This window comes from Ictalurus furcatus, chromosome 7 (genome assembly GCF_023375685.1).
Source record: "Ictalurus furcatus strain D&B chromosome 7, Billie_1.0, whole genome shotgun sequence".
Classification (NCBI taxonomy): domain Eukaryota; kingdom Metazoa; phylum Chordata; class Actinopteri; order Siluriformes; family Ictaluridae; genus Ictalurus; species Ictalurus furcatus.
In genome coordinates, this window is record NC_071261.1 from 27,221,037 (window position 1) to 27,244,302 (window position 23,266).

Below are 23,266 nucleotides of genomic sequence, written 5' to 3' on the forward strand. Positions count from 1 at the left end.
CATGTTTGACTGGACACCTGATTGGATTTAAACAAATATCAATAACAATATATAAGTTGATGTCTGTAGTGTGATTCAATGTAAAAGCTCCTTCTGCTGGTGAGAGACTGAACTGCAGCTGAGGTCCACTCAGTCATATTCTTAATAAGAAACAACTCAAGAATCATAGTTTGCCTGCCTGCTTTTTAAATATTTTTTTGGGAAATGTTCATTAAAATGTGTTGTTTTCAGATCACTAGTGCATCCCAAAGTACAGCTGCTGTTGCAACGTGAGAAATTAAAAGACCTTGCACAGAAAAGAGTCAGCTCCTCCAACCCCTACTCCAATTTCAGATGATTCAGATAACGGACAACTGACTTGCTTGAAGACACAGAGCAGTGATGAGCAAGGAAGAGAATGGTAAGTAGTGTTTTAATCTCCTTGTAGCAATGTGGCTCGTTTGTTCGTTCTGTACCAACTACACCACCCCGAGAAAATGGGGGAAAAGAACCCAAATAAGACACGCAAGTACGTTCCACTTAGAACAGGCAAGGGTTTCCATACAAGAATACAATTTATTTTAAAGTTAAAAAGACTGGCCAAGAATTATTTTAAAAAGGAGCAGCCAACACAATCAAGCACTGGTTAAATAAAACAGACACAAAAGAAAGTTAACAATAATCATAGGAGGACTGAGGCTTCCTGTATGAAGGGCAGACTAGTACAACAGCACTAGCTATACAAAAAGGGAAAAGCACCCCATTAATCAGAATCATACCCACAAAATTCACTGCAATGAACACAGCAGTAACAACAACAACCCTTAATTAGGTAAAGCCTAAAGTGCAGCCAAGAATTTTCCCCAGCCTCAGGAAGCACTCAGCTCCTACAAGGAGAAAACAAAAACACACAAAGTCAATTACAATACGTACAAAGCAGACAAAAGAATAAAACAAAGACAAACGTACTGTCATGAAAAGAGATAACCTTGAGCTCAAACTGATTACAGGTAGCAAGTTTACCAAGACTGACCAAAACCACTAGTACCACCTAGCAGTATCAACATAACTGAAAGACTGTTGCAACACAGTTGAATGAAAGAGAACTGATCTTAATGACAGTAACCAACACAAAAAGAACAGAACAAAATCAAAGCACAAACAAGCACAGAGTAAAAAAGGCAAAACAAACTGAAGCAGCAAATTCAAACAAGCAATCAATCAGCCCCAAAGCAGAATCAAGCAGCAACAAAGCAGCAGAGCCAAACAGCAAAACCAAGCAGCAACGTGGCTCCACGAATGAGGGGGAGGCGCTATACCGACATGACCACATCTCACTCAGCCCGCCTTAAGGCATGCAAAACCGAGGACCCTAAAAACAGGTGTTACAACCTCAATTAGGAATGCATGCAATAGAGTTTAGCTCGAGTAATAGAACTAAACGATTTACCTACCGTGATCCGATGACATGTTACTCACGATGGAACATCCGAAAATCATGATAGCGTCTTTAATAGTTGTGACGGCAACAGCTGGTGCTCCGACCGGAGCTACGTTAAACTACCATGCTACACAGTTGGGAGCCCTGACGGCACACCGCACTGAGAGTAAGCAGCACATCACACTCACACACAGTCTTGGTAACCCAACGTCACACTAAAAGTAAATCTCATGGTAAATGGACAACGCTAGCATCAAACAGCTAAGCAAAGCTAAAACCACATAGCTCTGTAGTCCGTAGCAACGAAAAGAAGAGGCGGGTTTTCAACCATGACGCATTCTGAGGGGCCTTAACGACCATTTATATACCATGGTAGGGAGAGAGCCCATTGGCCATGTAGTTAATAAGGGTGACGTTTTAGTCACGACACACACCCCACTACATTCCGCTAATGAATTTCAATGGTTTAATTCAAGCTGACGTATTTCCAATTAAAGTGGCTATCGTGAATACACGTCTGTGTAGCTCTCTTCACTGTTAAGTTGTTCACGGGAGCTGACCTGTTCTTCTACTATTATGTATTTTCTTAATATTATATATGTTATTTATCTGACCTTTGCCTGGTCTGAGTCAGTGAAATAAAACAAAGCAAAGCTGGGAAATGACATGATTTCTGTTGAAAATTGAAAAAGTGTTAGAACACAGCAGGAATAATTAGTAGAAAGATATGTGTATTTACGCAAATAACTTAATCGTAACAGGCCCAAAATTGTCCTTGTCAAAGTTTATTTGAGGAACAGATCCAAGAACAGTTTTGAGGATGCATAGATTTTAAGGAAAATATAAAAATGAATGAATAATAGAAAAAAAAAACAGATACACATAGGCTATAGTATCCACAAAACACAACAAATTTAAAACATAAATTTCAAAATGTACATTTTCAAACACATAGATATTTATAACATGAATTCTAGCCAGAAGATGGCACTGTTGTAAGATGAGTATAAAAGTAATAAAATGGCCCCATTTATACAGAAAATACATGAAAGCATTTTGTTTGTTTGTTTTTGAATGTGTACTTGAATCTTACAGTAGACTTTGTTGCCAGTCTGTGTGATCCAGGATTGATAAAATATTTCCTGATGAAATTTTTCATGCTCTCCGTTTAGCCTCGGCCACATTTTTAACAAATAGACCTCTGTTTGTAATCGGTTTGCTGCAGATGTACAGTATTGCTAGACTTAAAAATATTAATGAGAAACAGAGTTGATTATTTATACCGCAATACTTGTAGTTATTATTCTTGTATAGTACAACAGTAATGATGCATAAGAATGAATTATTGAATGGGCTTGTTACAGTGCAATAAAATTTGCTTTACAATGATAGTTTCTGGAAGACGTGTGACATTACCGCCACATTTGGTGCATTTGGTGGAGTTTAGGCCTTCTTACTATTCAGCAACCAAAGACATACATGTTTGGCATTTGTTTGTTATGTGGAAGTAATTTTGGATACCTTAAATCTAACCATCTCTGTACTTTTCACAATCTGTGTTGATTAAGTAGAAAACATCAGCAAGCTCACATTTCTGCACTACAAGCTTGCTTAAAAAAGGAACAATTTAATGTTTAATTGTTTTTCTTTTGCTTTGCAATGTAGAATTTGGCAGTTAAATGCATAAATGTTCCATCTACAGGAAATGTTATGATCTTGTTGTGGTTTGTGATATCTGCATGCATTTATTTAAAGTATTGCTTAATAAAATGAAACCATGAAGTGATCTGTTATGATGAAATGATACATGATGTTTTTACCTATAGTCTGGAGATTGTGGTTGTACCGTGTGGTGGAAAATACATCAGTGTATCTCTGTATGTGATCTTAACGGCTTTCAGTTCTGTAGGTGTGAACTGCACGCAGATGACATGATGAAGCCCCTCACATGAGTGAAAAAACATTTTCAAGAATAAAAGTTCAGTCACATTGACTTAATACTCTTAATATTACTACTAAATCCTTTTGCTTTACAACCAGTCCTAATAGTGGCACAAGTAATCAATAAAATACACCCTGCTAATACTGGTGCTGACTTTACACATGTCCTCAACCCCCTCCCAACCGCCCCCCCCCCCCCACCCCCAAACACACACATTTTAAGCCAAATAAGTGCAAAGAAACTGTACAAGCCAATCTCACTCTGATTTTACTGTCAATGTACACATGATTAACTTCTCTCTCTCTCTCTCTCTCTCTCTCTCAGCCTCATCTCTTCAGTTGTGTATTCACTCCTCCAGCACCTGTAAATGAACATTTAGAGCTGTTTTAGATTTTACTTTCTGAAATGATTAAACTTTGGTGTATTAAGCCAATAGCAAATAGGTTAGGAGCATTTAAAAGGCAATGCAAATTTATATTTCAGTATATACAGTAATTATATGAGGATTAACTGTCATGTGTAAAATTACACTGCGGTACTTGCACTTCTTATAGTGGAATTTCTGCTAACTGCACTGACACTATAGGACCGAGGAAGAAATTTCATGAAAATGTGATTTTAAACAACTTTATCTCTTATTTTGAACATTTCTGAGTTTAAACAACTGTTTACATTGTTAAACAACAAATGTTACTGGCATATTTTCTAAAATAAATAAATAAATAAATAAATAAATAAATATTTTTTAAAAAAGTGGATTGGCATTACAGTTAACAACTTCCATGTCATCTTGAGCAAGAGACAGGCTTGTTTAACTGACACACTGTAAGCAATTATATGCTCCTCTTTTTCACAGTAGCTACTGATACATCAGCAAAAACTAGTCTTTGTAAATGTATAGTTATAGGGCCAGGTAGTGGTGGGAGATATATACATATACTACAAATAAAAAGTGTATTAAATAAAGTTTCTACTGTGAAAAACTGTGAAGGATTTATTTCTCATAATACATATTATACATTCAGATGTGGGATCTGGTTGCCTTAGGGTTGTTTATTTTTCTCTTATAGATCAAAGTTTATTTGTTTTCCTGAGTTAGTTGAGGGTGTGAACACAGTGAGCTTCACAAGTAAAGATCTACCCCAGGAAATTAAAGTACTAGAGGACTCTCTCACTTTGTTTACTGAGCGTTTGAGCTGTGAGAGGAACCAGAATGCACATCTCTATTTTCTACTGCTAAGAGCTATAGAGCATTTCTACAGTTGACTCACTTCCGCTGTGATTACATCATGATACCCAGCAGCTGGTAAGGCTTGCAGCAACAGGAAGAGAGGACTCTGGAGCTGCTTTTTGAAGTAAAGCCTATTTATACATTTACACACTGCGAAGAAGGAATTTGAAGAAAGTAGAAAAAAGCCTTGTTTCTGGGAAATTAGTCTTATTTTTTGTGTAAAAAGAAAAAATAATCTTGTCAAGAATGTTTTGCATTAGAAAAGTAATGTCATTTTAAGAAAATAAAAATATCTAACTGTGTTAATAAGATATGCCAGCTAATACGGAGCAAGATTTAACCAGTAACAAGCTACAACAATGGTTTGCATAAAATACCAGCAGAGGAACAACATTATTTTCCTTACTTTAAGAATAATTTTTCAATGAAGCAGCTATGTGCCCTGGGCTGTGTCTGAAATGGCGTACCCTGCTACATAGTAGGTGAAAAGCAGTACATCAGAGGGATAGTACGTCTGAATTCTCAGTAGACGAGAAACAGTAGGCACGAAATACCCTAATGGCGTACTGCTTCCGGTGAGTTTTTGCAGGACACAAAAATTTCATGGGCTCTTTTTAAGTATTAAACCTTGGTTAAATAGGACTTGTTTAATAATACCTCAATAAATTGTTAACTTGTTGAAGGTTTAAACAAGAACACTGTTGTCACAGCGTTTTAAAGCTTTTTTGTGATCTCCATCATGTGTTAGCTGGCCAAGATAACTGTAACGAATGTACCTCAGCCTGTTAACCCCGCCAACATTACAAATTCAGTTAACTTTCCTGATGTGCATTTTGCCGTTAGTGCGGTTGCTTTAATCTGGTGGTTTAATCTGGTGATTTTTGTGTTTATGATGACATCGAAGGTCGCATGACAACGCCAACATGGCGGATGTAGTATGTCCAGGATTGTATTCATACTACACACATATACTGATTAGTATGTACTGCTTCAACGGCCATGCAGTAAGTACTGTCACAGTACAAGAGTTCAGACGCAGCCCTGATTATGCTGGAAACCACACTCAACTACTTTATCCATCAGCCACAGCATGTCACATGACCTAGTCACATGTCCAACTGATCACTCACACCTGTTCTGTGTTACCCCTAATAAGCACCCCTGTACAAGTTCTAGTTTTTCAGCACCTAACAGTCAAGCTTTTGTTGTCGTGTTCATGTGTTATCATGTGTCCTACAGCTGCTCTCATAGTCTGCATGTTTTTGCCTTGTGTCCATTGTTACGTTTATGGTTCTTGTTTACACAGATTTGGTTGTTTGTTTTGCACTTCATTCAATAAAACTCTGCGCTTGCATCCGCTGCCTTCTACAATCCCTGACACTATGTTGCAGAGTTTTTCCCTGTTTCAATAAAAATGATAAAAATAACAATGCTTCTGGTGGCTTAATTTAAGACAAAATCACTTATTTTATTATGCTGTTTGAAGAAATTGTGTCTTATTATAAGCTTGTTTTGTGCTAATTATTAATCTTAGATTAAGGGATAAATTCTTATTAAACTCAAGCAAGAGACCAAAATACTCATTTTAAATAAGTGTATGTTGAATAACTGAGTTTTCATTACTTGCGATAAGCACAACTTGCTTAAATTTGGCATTTTTGTCTAGATTTAATATTCAATAGCATTTTTAGTGACTAGATATTTATGCTATTTTCAGGAATTTTTACCAAGTCAGTTTTGTTTACCCCACTGGCAGATTTTAGTACACTTTAACTAGATTTAAGTGCGTCTTGCTTGTTTCAAGAAAGGTATTTTTTGCATACGGCGAGTGACCTCTTACTGAAATTTGATGCAGCGTACAATTTGCTTTTAAAATTGCTTCAGGTGTAGTACCATTTGATTACACAACACTATTTATCAGACACAACTCCTATTTAACTCCTTGAACAAAACTTGAACTAGGGTTTCTATACAAGATCTCTCTAAGTATTTCTAACTCAATTTGAGACTTGTAAATGGAACAAATTTTGTCTTACCTATGGGTTCTGCTTCAGCTGTGAGTAAACAGTTTCATACTCTACACTGGCCTTCACTAGATGTAAAGAAGAAATGCCGAATTAATGTCCACAATCAACTGCAGCCCATCTCAACTGTTAAATAGTCATGAACTAAATGAATTGGTTAATAAATCAGAAAACATTCAAAGTTGAAGTACCTGCATACGCATGCAAAGATAGCTTTACCTTGATTTTTCTTTGTTTTTTTCTGTGGCTTGAGTTCAAGCTCAGTGTAAGTCACGTCACTGGGTCCAGCATCATCATCTGCAGTGACAGTGAACAGAACAAAACAAACACAGCTACAGCTTTAACCTGAATCTAGCTTTGCTTAAAAAGAACCAGTGTGGGGAATTACTAGTATATGATGGGATGTAGCTGAACATAAGATACATTTTAAATGTGGAGCTTATTGTGACTTCTACATGTTATGGTTTTGAAATACATGTGTTCTCTTTGCATGTTTTTTTGTTGAAAACTTGCAAACGTTATATGCACATTAACTAAAGCTTGATATATATATATATAACATTAAAACCACTGACAAGCGAAGGGAGCATTGATTATCTCATCACAATGGCACTTGATCTAATGGAACCTATCACAAGGGGTGGGATATATTAGGCAGCAAGTGAACAATTAGTTCTTGAAGTTGATGTGTTGGAAGCAGGAAAAATGGGTAAGTGTAAGTGACTTTGACAAGGAGAAAATTGTGATGGCTAGATGACTGGGTCAGAATGACAGGTCTTGTGGGGTGTTCCCAGAATGCAGTGGTTAGTACCTACCAAAAGTGCTCCAAGGAAGGACAAACAGTGAACTGGTGACAGGGTCATGGGCACCCAAGGCTCACTGATGCTTGTGGGAGGGAAGGCTAGCTTGTCTGGTCAAATCCCACAGAAGAGCTACTGTAGTGTAAAAGTTAATGCTGGCTATGATAGAAAGGTGTCAGAACAAACAGTGTATCATAGCTTGCTGCGTATAGGGCTGCGTAGTCCCAGAGTGCCATGGAAGAAGGTTTGATGGTCTGATGAATCACTTTTTCTTTTACATCAGGTGAAAGGTCTGGTGTGTGTGTACATCATTTACCTGGGGAAGAGATGGCACCGGGATGCACTTTGGGAAGAAGGCAAGCCAGCGGTTTGATGCTTTGGCCAATGTTCTGCTGTGAAACCTTGGGTTCAAGTGTATATTATTTTGACACATACCACATACCGAAACATTATTGCAGAACAAGCGCACTGCCATGCTGCATAAATTGTTGCTTATCGATATATATACAGTGCCATCCACTAATATTGCTTTACTGACCATAAAATCAAGGTCCTGCCATGGCCATCCCAGTCCCCTGACTTTAACCCCATAGAAAACCTGTGGGGTGAACTGAAGAGAGTCCACCAGCGTGGACCTTGAAATTTTAAGGATCTGGAGAGATTCTGTATGGAGGACTGGTCTCAGAACCCTTGCCATGGGTTCTTCCAACCTCATCAGGCATTATAGGAGAAGACTCAGAGCTGTTATCTTGGCAAAGGGAGGTATCACAAAGTATTGACTAAAAGTGTGCCAATAACTGTTGAACACCTATATTTAACAAAGATTTTTTTTTTTGATAAACCTGTGTTTTGTTTGCAATTGTTTGATATTATTATTTTGAAAGCATATTTGCTCGACAGCATTTCTTTGCATTTGAATAAATATGTAAGTGTTTTTATATATAAAATGTGAAGTTGCAGTATAAAAATACTCCACTTTTATTGTTGTGTGGCTCCTTTTTCTTCATGACCTTTGTGTAAATGGCCCCACTGAGTTCAGCTGCAGCGTCACCTAATCACAGTGCAATGCGATAGTCACCACAGGAGATGTATTTACTGTATGGTGTTAATCTGAGATTTATTCCTTCTAGTGTAAGTGGAAATATTTGACATGAAATAAAGAAATCTCTCTCACTTTTACTTGCGTTCTCCACAGTGGCATAAATGTGTACATTTCCTACAGAAAAGAGTGCAAATAAAGAACAAACAAGATAAATTTTCAGACAATTTTGAAAGCGTTTAAGAAATTAACATTGTTTACATTAGCTTGTTAGTAAGAACACAATCTTATATTGAATTACTGTATACATAAGGAAAGTATTCATTATGTGACACATTGTCTGACCGGTCTGAAGTGGTGTGTATGCTGACTGAGAATCCTCAGCTCCTGACTGACTCGGGTTCTGGCCTGGTGTCTGATTGCTGTTCTGCTGTACGTCTCTGTCCTTTCCTGTATGAGAAGACAGAAATTTTTCATTTGCTCAATTTATAAATCATACAAACTTTATTTTAGAGAGCGCTTATACATTAGTGTATGGCAAAAATGTACCAGTAAATAAAGAGCAATTACAAGCTACTAAATGTGTAAGCAACAATTTGTCTAATTTATCAAGCTGGATATGAACAAATTTATTTGAAAATCAAATCACAGGAGCCTTTACATACATAATGTGTTATTTATTAAAAACCCAGTTAGTTTAAAAAAGTCTATCCTACAAGATATCTTGAGTGTGGGCTAATTTATTTATAAGGAGAATCACTAATGTGAACCAATTAGTAGAACAATAATGGTGGAAGATATAAAAGGAGGAAAAGTTACTGTGTCTATAGCTGAGCTGTATTATCAGAAAATTTAGTTTGTTTTTCACCGTTTAGTCGTCATCATGTCGTTTTTGTCTCTTAATAAGTTTTGTGGCTGTCACTAAATGTAAATCTGCTGTGTCATAAATGCACTTCATTCAATTTACAGCTGATTGGAATTTATTATCATACACACGAGTATGAAGAAAATCAGCAATGCTAAAACGTGTAAATCTGGTTGGAATTTATTTTAGTTTAGTTTGGCCTATGAAAACATTTAGATACCACTTGAATTTGATAAAGATTAATAAATAAGGACCAAATTGTGTACTTGGAAGTACAATGTGTAGTAATTAGTTTTATTTTTCTATTTTTAAGCATTGTACGTTAGTTGAATGATAATTAAGGATGTGTAAAATCATGTGTAACGAGAGTAATTATTGAAAAGTGTCAGATACCAGTCATAGACCATTTTGTTAACATGTTTAAGTTATGTCCATGTTTGTGTAACGTATACTATTTCATGTTTTATAGACTAAGCTTTGTAGAAGTACTGATTATATTATAAGCAATTTAGTGAAAACTAGTTATCAGACCTTTGTAGGATTTGTGCCACCAAAACAGGATCAGTAAAAGGATGATGAACAGCAAGGCCAAACTCAGTCCCACAAATACTATATCAATACTGGATCCAGGCCCTGAGTCTGAGAAAAGATAAAGACACAAATGAAAAAACCTGCTGTCACTACAGTTCTGTTAAACTGTCTACAAACGTTCACAATCTAGATAGAATTTTTGACAACACACTTTCATTTGAACTCTGCATTAGGTCACTCACAACAATCGCCTGTTTATATTTGATCAGATATGACCCTTACTTAGGTTGAAAGATGCTGAAACTAATGATTTCATCATGTTACAGTAATATTCCTGTAATTTCCTCTTCATTCTCATTTCTGGTAAAGCACGTAATAGACTTAAACATGTTTAAAAATACGTTTGCTGTAGTCCTTACTCATACCAAGCACACATTAGATTTGTACTCTATCATTAACACTATTTACCCATCTCACAGAGAATCAAACAAACACACTCTTAATTCTCACACAGTACATGACCTCGCCGTAACTCTCTACACCCTGGAGTCTTAGATCCACCAGTACTGATCTACTAGTGGCTCCTAACGACCAGACTGACAAGAATGAGCAAAATATTTAGTGCCATAATCCACCCTTAGGCTTTTAACTGCACCTCCTTAATCCTAAAACATACATTTTGTACCAACACAAAATTTTCCTCTTTTTCTTCCCGCTAGTCTTTTTCCTAATTTATTTATTTATTTATTTCACAGCCAGTTTGAGTGTTAGGTGCTACTTGCTACAGAATTCAAATGTATTATTATTATTATTATTATTATTATTATTATTATTATTATTATTATTATTATTAGTAGTAGTAGTAGTAGTAGTAGTAATCACTGCACATTTTAAATGTTATTGTTACAAAGGGAATCAAATACTTTGAAAGCTGACTGAAAACACTGTGCATATAAACTTTGTTAATAAAAAGAAAATCAAATAAAAAGAAATTCTCTCAAGGTTTCTCACCTCTGACTGAAACCCAGCTTTTCGGTGACTCTCCTCTCTCTGGGTGTTTACAGTGGTAGAAACCTTCATCTGACTTTGAGACAGTACTGATGGTCATCTCTCCTGTAGTCTTCTTCTGCAGGACTGAACCATCTTTATAGAAATCAACACCAGAAGCTGAAGTCTTTGAGTTGCGAGATAAACAATGTAAAGTCAGAGGATGTCCCTCAGTCACAGGATGGACAGGACTGTCCAGGATCACATGACCATCTGTAGGAAAGAGAAAGAAGACACTGAAATCAGAAAGTGTGTAAAATACAGTAATGATTTTAACACCGAGAGCTACAGTAAATCAGTGGTAGATATCAGAGAGAGTGTACACAGTGCAGCGCTCACAGAGTCTTCATGTGTGAAGGAGAAGATATGCTTAAATGCCAGTTTTATCAGTAATGTTCAGATGTGAAAGCAGCTTTCACTGTAATATTCTTAACATCCTGAAACTAAACTAGTCTTCATGAGTTATTCTTATTTCTTATTTCTGTTTATATTCTTATTGTTAAAACATTGAGAGAAGCTTTTTTTAGGTTTACCTTCTGCAGTCTAACTTCTATCGGGGGATAATAATTTTATTTTTGTAAATCTAATGTATTTATGCCTCTTCTCTCTCTCTCTCTCTCTCTCTCTCTCTCTCTCTCTCTCTCCTGCTTTGTGTGTGTGTGTGTGTGTGTGTGTGTGTGTGTGTGTGTGTCTTGCTCAATTCTGTCTACCTTGTTCTTTATGTTAGTGATAAAGGTTATACTGACATCCAAAAGGTCTCATCTCTCTGTATTCTTTTTTTCCTCTTTTTTATTCTGAGTCTGATCTTTGTGTGCAGATGTGTGTATAAACCTCTGTGTCTCAGATCTCTGCAGCCCTGAACACAGCGCTATCTGTTGGTCTTTTGTTAGAATCGACTGAATAAAAACATCCAATCTGTGTCACCCTAGAAACTGCACTCAGTTTCTTTATAACAATATTATAATTTATTTTCACCAATTCAGTAGATTTTAAAAGTGTTATCTTTATTCCTGTATATTGTACATCTATTACTGATGAGAACATTGAAGACTCACGGTGCACTGTGATGTTGACAGGATTACTGCGTCCTCCAGATTCAGACTGACACCAGTAAACTCCAGTGTGTGATGTGGAGAGGAAGCTGATGTTACATGTAGATCCTGAAACTGATGAACAATCAGACACTCTCTCACTGTGTGTGTATCTTCTCGCTGTCCATCCAGTAGAGTCCCTCTGGTCCTCACAGCTCAGTGAGAGAGAGTCAGCAGTAAAGTGCTGAGTTCTGCTGGGATTGATGATCAGAGACACTGGAGGAAATTCACCTGAAACACACACATTATAATTCAGATCTTATTCTGAAAATTAACATGTATTTTATCATGATGTTAATTTCAATGTACAGTTTAGTAAACATGTGTAACATTAAAATTACCACAGGACTAATATTTGCTCTGATTAGACAATGATATCTGAATAAAAATCTACTATCAGGTGCTTATTCCGCTGCTTTACACATTCCTCACTAAGGAGTTTAAATATAAACAGTTATTACACAACACATTAGCACATATACAACACTTAATATTAATAAATGGACATTTGCTACACTCCAACTCAACACTATTGTTGATTTATTTCCTCACCAGTGATCCACAGTGGCTGTAGGTTGCTGAACTGTGTGTGAAAGACTGATTCTCCTCTCTCTGCGCTGCACATATAAACTCCTCTGTGATTCACAGTAACAGGACTGAGAGTGTAGGAGCCTCCAGATCCTCTGCTGCTGTCTGAGAGGAGCACTGTACTGTACCTGAGGGAACCCTGACTGTCTCTGGAGGGAACCTCTGTGTACCAGCTGAACGTCCAGCCTGTAGAGGAGTGTTTAACCTCACAGCTTAGAGTCACTGAGTCTCCTTCAGTCAGCCAGCGCAGTGGAGACACACTCACTACTGCCTCTGCTGCATCTGATGGACAACAAATGTAAATAAATAAAATAAATAAAATCATACAGAGTGATAATCTTGTTATATATAATTAATGATAAGATAAAACAAACTCACACACTCACCTGATACAGTGAGTGTAACAGCATCACTGATCTCTGATCTCTGAGAGTCACTGCTTCTCCTCCCTCTGCAGGTGTATTTACCACTGTCATAATTTATAACTGAGCTGAAGCTGAACTCCTGTGTTGTGGGGTAGAATGTGTTATCTTTCTTATACCAGCTGTATTTCCACTCAGTGTCTCCTCCTCCCTGCATTTCACATCTGAGAGTCACAGTCTCTCCTCTGAACACATGTTTATCAGGCTTTATGGTCACCACAGCTTTAGGACTCTCTGCAGAAACATAATTTTATTATTAATTTTATTATTTTATTTTTATTTTATTATTAACCCAAATACAAACACACTTCAATAATATACAGTTTTAATACTACAACTGCTATATATTTAAGTGATTAGTGATGATGCAGTGTATATGTATGTAATAATATATAAAGTCTGTTAAGAAGTGGCAGTGTTTTGCAACCTGTTTTTACTCACCAGTAACATTTACCCAGAGTGCATCACTGTAGTGTGTGTAGTAGACTGGGTTTCCTCTTCCAGCTCTGCACCTGTACTGACCCCCATCAGAGACTCTAACTGAGCTGTATGTTTTAATGTAGTAGTCTGTTTCAGTTTCAGTTTCAGTCTCAGTCTCAGTGCTCTGTGTGTTTTTGATCCAGTAAAACTTCCATCCAGCAGACTGCAGCTTCAGTGTACAGTACAGAGTCACTGGGTTTCCTTTCAGTACAGCTCCTTCACGACTTGGTGTGAGTTCAGGTTTAGGTTTTTCTGCAGTTGGAGATGAAACACAGTTCAGTATGTTAACTGTTCATGTTCTGCTCTCAGAGTGTTTAACACACTAATCACTACTACAGACAAACACACTATTACTGATACACTGTAAAGACTCTACTGTAAAAAGTAGATTTAATGTGAAGTACATTGTTCTCTTATTCAAGTAAAAGTGTAAAGACAAAATGTACTGCATTATGTTTGACTGTTATTTAAAACATCCTTCAATAGAAAATATTTCAACCAGCAGAATGCATTTTATTATTTCATTTTACACTTAATGCAATAATAATAAAAGAAGAGATAATTTGCCATTAATATTATTTATTATTGGATAAACCTGGGACATTTTCATGTTCAGCATTTTGCAGCACATTGAGTCAGCAAATAAATAAAAATCACATCTTTAGTCTTCATCGACTGCATTTCACATCATCATCTCAAAGTCCAACATTTTTACTGCATATCACACTTTGTATGCATATTGTGCAGCTCTATGACTATAATTATGAACAAAATAAATTGTTCATCATTGAACAAACACACTGAAGTTTAAAAGGTTTTTAATTTTTTCAAAATGTACTTTATGAGTGGTGCATAAATACACACTCTTAATGAATTCATCTTCATAAGTGTGTTCACTATTATGAATGTTGAACACAGTGAATGTACAACTACACCATTAATCATTACTAGACACAGGATAAGTACCGAAACGTTGTTTTTTTTCTGGATCTGTGACATTTTGAATAAATCTTGTGAACTTAATCCACACTGCATGTAGTGATGTGATGCTGAAGTTAATAAATATTTGTGTGAGGAAGAGATTAACACACACAAACACACACACACACACACACACACACCTGACACAGTGAGTGTAACAGCGTTGCTGGTCTCTGAGGTCTGAGAGTCGTTTCTTCTCCGTCCACTGCAGGTGTATTTAGCGCTGAGAGACTCTACAGCAGTGAATGAATATTTCCTGCTCTCAGTGTAGAAGAATATTTGGACACCATCTTTATACCAGTGGTACATCCACTCAGTGTCTGCATGTCCTCGTATTTGACATGTGAAAGTGACTTCCTGTCCACTGAATATCTGTCCATCAGGCTGCAGAGTCAGAATGGCTTTTGGTCTCTCTGTACAGTTACAACAAATACATCAAATCAGTCAAACACACCCTTCTCTGACCATCTGATATTTAATCAGTGTGTTTTGTAATGATTATGTGTATCAGTGCATGTTACAGGAGTGTAAGATCAGACATGTACCTATCACTGAGAGAGTCACTTCATTACTCCCTGTTGATGTCCGTCCATCAACAGACCCGTAACATCTGTATTTGTGACTCCGATCTACTTTTATAGTGTAGTAATTTTCAGCAGAACTGTGACTATAACCACCATCTTTGTTCCAGTAGTACGGTCCATTTCCTCCTGAAATCCTACATGTGAGTGTAACCTTCTCTCCTCTGAATATTTGTGGTGAATTCGGCTTCACAGACAGAACTGGTTTAAACGCTGCTGGAAAAGTCAAAAAGCAAACACACACTGTCAATGTAAATAACTTAAATTCTGCATGAAAATGTACAAACAATCTTCTCCACCTTAATACAAATCCAACATGTACACAACATAGGCAATAAAATATGTATAAATCACCTTGAGCTTGTCCGACTCGGATAAGTGAAATAAGCACTAAAAAGGGAAGAGGAACAGAGAATATGATGTAACGCTGACTTGTTTCTTTTCTTTAAGAAGACAAATGAGAACAATGTCATATACTGCAAAAAATCTATATTTAGTTTCACTTCAGCTATAAGAAATGCAATATATCGACCTGTTTCAATAATGAACAGTGTTTAGAAAAAGCTATTTTCACTCAGGTCACTATGCTGCTCATTACTGTCTCATTGTATAATGTGACGTCTCGTGACGTAAGGGAGATAGGGACGGATGCAAGTGCAGTAGGAACAGTTTTATTTAATGAGAAACACAGGCAGGTAAATCCAAAACGTGATCCAAAACATGCAAGAGGTCAGGCGATCAGCAAACAGGCCTACACGGGGCAAGGCAGGAAACTATGTCGTGGTCACGGAAAACAGGTCGAGATACAAAACATGACACATAAACTATGACTATGAACTGGGAGCGGAGAAACCAGCGTGAACTAAACAAACGAATCCAAACATGAAACCTGACATGAACTATGACTATCTATTGTAAGGAATCGAATCGAATCGAATCGAATCGAACATTCCGCTCTGTGTGCTGGGATGCGCGCGGTATATATACACAAACATAATCAGCCTCGGAACTAATTATTCATATCCATAGGATACCCCACATTGGTGGCGCATGCACAGCCAGTTGTGTGTTCTTCAAAGGTCTTACCAGACCTGGGTTCTCCATCATGTCACGTAATTCGTCCCATAGCCTCATCTTGGTACCCTTCCCTTGAACTCTTCTCTCTTCTTATGTTACTGATTTGCAAGCTCAGGGGGCCCAATTCAGGAACCCAGTTCTGGAATGTGTCTAATTTACTGCCACAAAGTGAAGCTGCGTTTAGACAAACACAAGTTCTTAATTTACTACCATAGAGTGAATCTGCTTTAAACAAACCCAAAGCACCTAATTTACACACTTAGAAGTGAAGCTGAGTTTAGACAAACACAGGTTCTTACTTTACACACTTAGAAGACCACCTTTTGGAAGTGTTTTATAGTTTTAGATTTGCCACAGAAAGCTACTGCTGTTTAGTAAGACACAGAAATCTTCTAAAATATAACTGGATCAAACATTGTTCTATGGATTTAGATTATGCTTCTAACTATTGATTACATATAGATTATGCTTTTTAACCCATACTAATTATTCGATTATGCTTTAAGTAGTACTTCTAAATGTAGGTTACATACTGAATATACTTCATTAACATATCCAGAAGTGAGTTATACATATTGATTACACGTCATAGATATTTTCTATATATATATATATATATATATATATATATATATATATATATATATATATATATATATATATTTCCTATATATTTTCCTTAGAAGCTCTTATGCCTAATCACATTTTACAGCTGAGATCAAAACCACTTCTTCCAGCATGACTTTTTAAAGAAAGTGATCTGTACATCAGACATAAATGGAGACAAGTCCAATACTTGTCTGATCTTTTTTGGAAAAGGTGGATCAGAGAATTCCTTCCACTGCTCCAGGAATATCAGAAGTGGATAAAACCACACAGAAGCTTCGCTGTTGGTGATATTGTGATCATCATGGATCCAGCAGCTCCATGGGGTTCTTGGCTACTTGACAAAATATCTCAAACAAATCCTGACAAAAGAGGACTAGTACGATCTGCACAACTCAAAACTAAAACAAGATTACTGGACAGACCTGTGTTTAAAATCTGCCTGTTTTTAGAAGACACTGAGGACTGAGGACTACTTTAGGACTCTAAAGTAGATATACACACCTACATATTCTGGCTCCTTTGGTAATTTAATGGATTGTAGTTGCACACCAACAATTATGGGGTCGGTGTGTAGGGGCCATTATAGATACAGGTGCATCTAAAAAATTTAAATATTGTGGAAAAGTTCTCTTTTTTCATTAATTTAATTCAAAAAGTGATACTTTCATATTTTCTAGATTCATTACACATAAAGTGAAATATTTCAAGCCTTTTTTCTTTTAATCTCAATGATTATGGCTTACAGCTCATGGAAATCAAAAATCCAGTATCTCAGAATATTAGAATAAAGAATTTATAATACAGAAATTCGACCATCTGAAAAGTATGTTAATTTATGCACTCAATACTCGGTCAGGGCTTTAATCGTTTTGCACAAATTACTGCATCAATGCGCCGTGGCATGGAGGCAATCAGCCTGTGGCGCTGCTGAGGTGTTCTGGAAGCCCAGGTTGCTTTGATAGTGGCCTTCAGCTCGTCTGTATTGTTGGGTCTGGTGTCTCTCATAGATTCTCTATGGGGTTCAGGTCAGGCGAGTTGGCTGGCCAATCAAGCACAGTAACACCATGGTCAGTAAACCAGTTACTAGTAGTTCTGGCACTGTGGGCAGGTGCCAAGTCCTGCTGGAAAAGGAAATCAGCATCTCCATAAAGCTTGTCAGCAAATGGAAGCATGAAGTGCTCTAAAATCTCCTGGTAGGCATCGTATTGACTCTCGACTTGAGAAAACACAGTGGACCAACACCAGCAGATGACATGGCACCCCAAATCATCACTGACTGTGGAAACTTCACACTGGACTTTACACTGGACACAGTGGCCTCTCCACTCTTCCTCCAGACTCTGGGACCTTGATTTCCAAATGAAATATACAATTTACTGTCATCTTCCCATGATTGTGGATGTGTGTACTGAACCAGACTGAGAGATTAAAGGCTCAGGAAACTTTTGCAGGTGTTTTGAGTTAATTATCTGATTATAGCTATTCTCAGGTCGACATTTCTGCGTTATAAATTCTTTATTCTAATATTTTGTGATTTTTGATTTCCATGAGCTGTAAACCAAAATCATCGAGATTAAAACAAACAAACAAACAAAAAGGCTTGAAATATGTCACTTTATGTGTAATGAATCTAGAATATACATATTAAATTATGGCAAAAATGGATTTTTCCACAGTATTACTTTTTTTTTTAGATGCACTTGTAAATATATGTGTAATGCATGTATTTGGAGGCTGACACCACTGGGGGCAGTATATGCATGGAAAGGGGTATAATCAGGTGATTATTTTATATCAGGTATACCCAGCTAACAATTTTTGGTTCCCAGAACATACATTTTTAAGGTTTGTTTTTTGTTAGCCATTAAAGTTTTCTTTATGGAAATAGAAAGATGTTTATAGGTTTGCAGAACGTTCCCCTAATGTTCTCTCAATGCTAACATTATGTTTTCTTGATGTCCCCATAATTTCATGAATGAGAATTGAAAACTACTCAAAGTGACTGAGTAATTTGAGTAAACTTTGTGTTAAACTTTCTGTTTGTAAAAACCTTGCTGATGGACCTACTTGATATAAATCACAATTCCCAACTCAGTGGTACAGGTAGTAAAACTTGAGATAAAGTTCTCCAGTTCTCCAGCTCAACATTATCAACTCAGCTAGTAGCCTATTTTTTTATTGAAGGCTGTGGTAGTTTACCTGTCAATGTTTGACTTGAACAGATAAAAATTTGGATTTTCATAAAACTTGCCTCAGGTGTTATCATTGTTTGCAGGACTACCAGACCATAAAATATAAAACCATTTGGCTCTCTAACATGAGACTAGGCTAGTTTGGTGTCAAGCTAAGCTAACTAAGCTATCATCGTATGGGTTTAGCTGCTACTGAGCCATGCAGAGTACATTATCTGTCCTTGTGTTCTGCTCATATCATGTTCACTAAACTGGAACTCATATAGACATTTACACGTCAGAGGATGTTAGTGTTTCAGTTTCAGTGACTTTACTGGTTAAAAATGAGTAAAAATCAGTGTATATCCATTTTTCCCCTCACACTGACTGTGTGAGATGGCTTTGGGCAGAATTCAGAGCTGTCAGCAAATAAGACACAAGTATTTCCATGTATTTTCCTGTAAACCCTTTCTGATTGGTCTCACCTCCATTTACTGAAGATAAAATTACAACACTTCAGTATTTTACTGATGCTCAGTTACATGTTGACAAACTGCTCACTAGGTGAATTATTCACTACTGAATTATTTGGGGCTAAAGAAAAAATCTTTGGGACTATAGCCCCGAATGCCCAGGCCAGGTATTCTTTCTTGTGGGTGGGTCAGTGGGGTGGTGGCGAGGGCGTTGGGGCGCTCATTGGTGCCTCCAAGCTGGTGTCGCCCTAAGGACTGCCTGGTTCACCTATGTCTAGAAACGGCCCTGTCGCATACCATGACAGTACGTACTGCATTAGATTCAGTACCTACAGCTCGTTGATACAGTGTGTACTGATCAGTTTGTGTGTGTAGAATGAATACAACCTGGACATACTACATCCGACATGTTGGTGCAGACAGCTCTTCCGTGCCAGTTCCGTTACATTATGGGATAGTGCAGTATCCACAGTGTCCACTGGATCCATACTGCAGAATCAGAAGGTCATCCGGGTATTTCTCGCCTACTGTTTTATGAATACTGAGAATTCTGACATGCTACTACTTTGGTGTACTGCTTTTCACCTACTGTGTAGTAGGGTAGTAGGGATATTCAGCCTATGGTAGTACGCCAAAAGGAATAGCACTGGACACTGTGCTATCCCATAATGCAGTGGTTTTCAACCAGGGGCCCCACTGGGGAGGCGGGAAGAGATCGGAAGGGAGGTGCAAAAAAAAACAAAAAAAAAAAAAAACAGACAGGGCATCATTTGTGTATTCTGTGTATTTTATTGCTTTTCAAATATATTGTGCATAAATGAAAAACTCAGTGTTTCCTCTACCTCTGTATTTTCTCTTTTCTGGGGAGAGGTGGAGTTTAGCTGCCTTTTATCTAGCTGTCACTGCAGACCAGTGTTGCAAACTTAGTGACTTTTCAGACCCCTTTAGCAACTTTCTTTTTGCAAAAAAATAAGCACCTAGTGACAAATTTAGCGACTTTTTGGACAAACCTCAGCAACTTTCCAAATGTGGCCAGTACTGTCCTGCAAGCGCGAGGTCTTGCTTTCCCACCTCACTCACACCTCCCTCTGAGTCTGCTCTGTTCAGTGAGGGGCTGAGAGCCGGAGATTTAACAATGTCATGGATAACGAGACACGCCCTTCTTCCCAATGTGAATGTTTTTAGAATGCGAGACGAATGGAATGCAACATGTTTTACATGTAAAATAGTCCACATTATTACAGCCTAGTTCTCTTATTCAAAGTAGTTACAGTGTTCAGAAACAATTTATATCATTCATGTTCAATACCTGTCCGTTATATAGTTTCATAAAAGTTATGAAAAGTAATAAAAAAGTACAAAAACACGAAAGCAAAAATAAAATTTTCTATCTATTTATCAAAAACAAATTATAGATTATATATATATATATATATATATATATATATATATATATATATATATATATATATATATATATATATATATATATATATATATATGTGTGTGTGTGTGTGTGTGTGTGTGTATGTGTGTGTGTGTGTGTGTGGGGGGGGGGGTGCCACAAGATATGGGATTCTTGGGGGGAGGCTTTAGTTACAAAAGGTTGAGAACCTCTGCCATAATGCAACAAGATAGGCACGGATGAGCTGTCAGAATCGGCACCAAGTTGTATTTCCCGTTTGTATTCATGCTTATCACTTACTACTGATCAGTACTGTACTGTATCAATGACCCAGCAGTAGGTACTGAATCTAATGTAGCAGGGATGCTACTGAATCTAATGCAGCAGATAGGCTACTGAATCTAATGCAGCAGATAGGCTACTGAATCTAATGCAGTAGACCTGTCACAGTATGCCTTTTCAGATGCAGCTGCAGTTCTTACCACACACGCTCACGCACAACTTATCAACACTATCTTTTATTTATTTATTTAAAAGTAACAACATAACACTCTGAACATGTACTCTTGCTTTCATACCTTATAAGAAACAGAAAATGTTCATCCATGATAAAAGCCCATGAACATATCACAAACCAAGATCTGATTCACGCTCAGAAAAAACTCCACGTCACCTCAGACACTCTACAACCCCAAATAACACACAAATCCTGAAGATGGTAGATTTTAGATTCCACACAAATGCACTAAAGTGAACCAAAAGGTCACTGCAGTCTGTAGTGTGATTAGATTAGATTAGATTGCATTGGATAAGAACCACTAGGTACTGCATGTTGTAACACGCATGCGCAACTGCAAACACAGTATGTCACTGTTATCCATCTATGGTTATTGTTGGGGTTAGTGTTAAAGTTAGAACATCCAGTACGTATATCTAATCTAATGTCATTACATTACAGGATGCAGTGAGGACACACCCAATTAACAGCAATCCATATAAACTATGCTGAAAATAAAAAAATATTTAGTCACCTCTGACACCATTGGAATAGCAGGCCAAGTTACTGGTTTTTGCTGCAGACTGAAGACATTTGGGTTTGAGATCAAAAGATGAAAAGGAAAAGAGAGGTTAGAATTTCAGCTTCTGTTTCCTGGTATTTATATGTAGACGTGTTAAACGACATAGAACATACCACATTTCTTTCAGACCACCCAATTGGTAGATACTAGGAAATAAAAGCTGATATCCTAAACTCTTGTCTCATATCCATCTTTTGATCACAAACTCAAATGTCTTTGGTGTACAGCAGAAACAAATGAATAGGCCTTGCCATTCCAATAGTTTCAGAGGGGACTGTACTGTACGCTCCCACTGATATCATTAATGCAACTAATTAATATTATTCTATTCATAAATGTAACCCTTACCTTAACCTCAGTAACCAAATAACAAAAAAAGTTTTCACAAGGGCTCAACTCAAATGAACTAACTCACACAACTGATATGGATGTACACTGATCCAACAATCATATCAGAGACTCTTACGAAAATGTTCTAATCACATATTAACCTCATCACACAGGACATTAGACTTCATCTGAACATACAGTTTTAAACCACCACTCACTCTAATGAAGACACAAAGAAAACATTTACTCACAGATCATCACACGGAGTGGATGGAGCTCCATCCTGTCACACTGATGAAGGACTGACTGACCTGTGGTCTGTGTTAAAGCCACTACACTTCCTGTGTTCTTACACACAGAGAGAAAGAGAGAAAGACTTCCGTTCTGGCCAAAGTTGATGTGCTCTTTTTATATGAACCCAGAAATTATAAGAACAATTTGCAGAACATAACTTTATTCAACTCCTGAACTTGTACAGTTCCTCTGCTACTTCACTCAGGTTCATGATTGATCTCAACAAGACATCCAGTGGACCTTTCTGGAAAGCTTTTTATCTCACTTGATTGAATAAGCAAGCTAACTCTTTTAAAAGAATGAGGTCTTTCCTAAATCAAGAAACTTTTCTATTCTGTCAGATATACTTCAGGTTTTGGGTTTGATGCAGTCCTTAAAGATTAGAAAAGGTCAGTGGACATGATGTCAGAACCTCCTATGAAGCTGGGAGGCAGCGCTTCTGCTAGTCACAAAATGGGGTTCTTAAATGTACAACCTAGATATGATTAGTGAAAGAGATTCCAAGACTTAGATTTTTCCAATAAAAAAAAACCCCCGGTGGGGGGGGGGTGTCTTCTCAACCACCACCAGTGTGTAGGATGCACCAGAACACCCACTACACACCATCCATTGGTTGAGAGGAGAGGAGAGTGATGTAGCCAATTCAGAAATGGAGATTATTAGGGGGCCATGCTAGATAAGAGCCAATGGAGGAATTTCATCAGGACACCAGGGTTATACCCCTACTCTTTACAAGAAGTGTCCTGGGATTTTTAATGACCATAGTGAACCAGGACCTTGGTTTAA

At 37.3% G+C, this 23,266-nt stretch overlaps 1 protein-coding gene across 1 annotated transcript; it reads right to left on the reverse strand.

Moving 5' to 3' along the window:
- Positions 1-3,589: 3,589 nt before the first annotated feature.
- LOC128610360 (Fc receptor-like protein 3) lies at positions 3,590-16,499 on the reverse strand. The gene is given in 16 exon segments (XM_053629623.1): positions 3,590-3,723; positions 6,630-6,685; positions 6,837-6,914; positions 8,394-8,468; positions 8,592-8,633; positions 8,802-8,906; positions 9,853-9,960; positions 10,864-11,112; positions 11,955-12,221; positions 12,543-12,860; positions 12,965-13,234; positions 13,442-13,732; positions 14,602-14,874; positions 15,007-15,217; positions 15,219-15,258; positions 15,397-16,499. Coding segments are annotated over 15 exon segments (2,502 nt in total). The 5' UTR covers positions 15,516-16,499; the 3' UTR covers positions 3,590-3,723.
- Between the last annotated feature and the right edge of the window lie 6,767 nt (positions 16,500-23,266).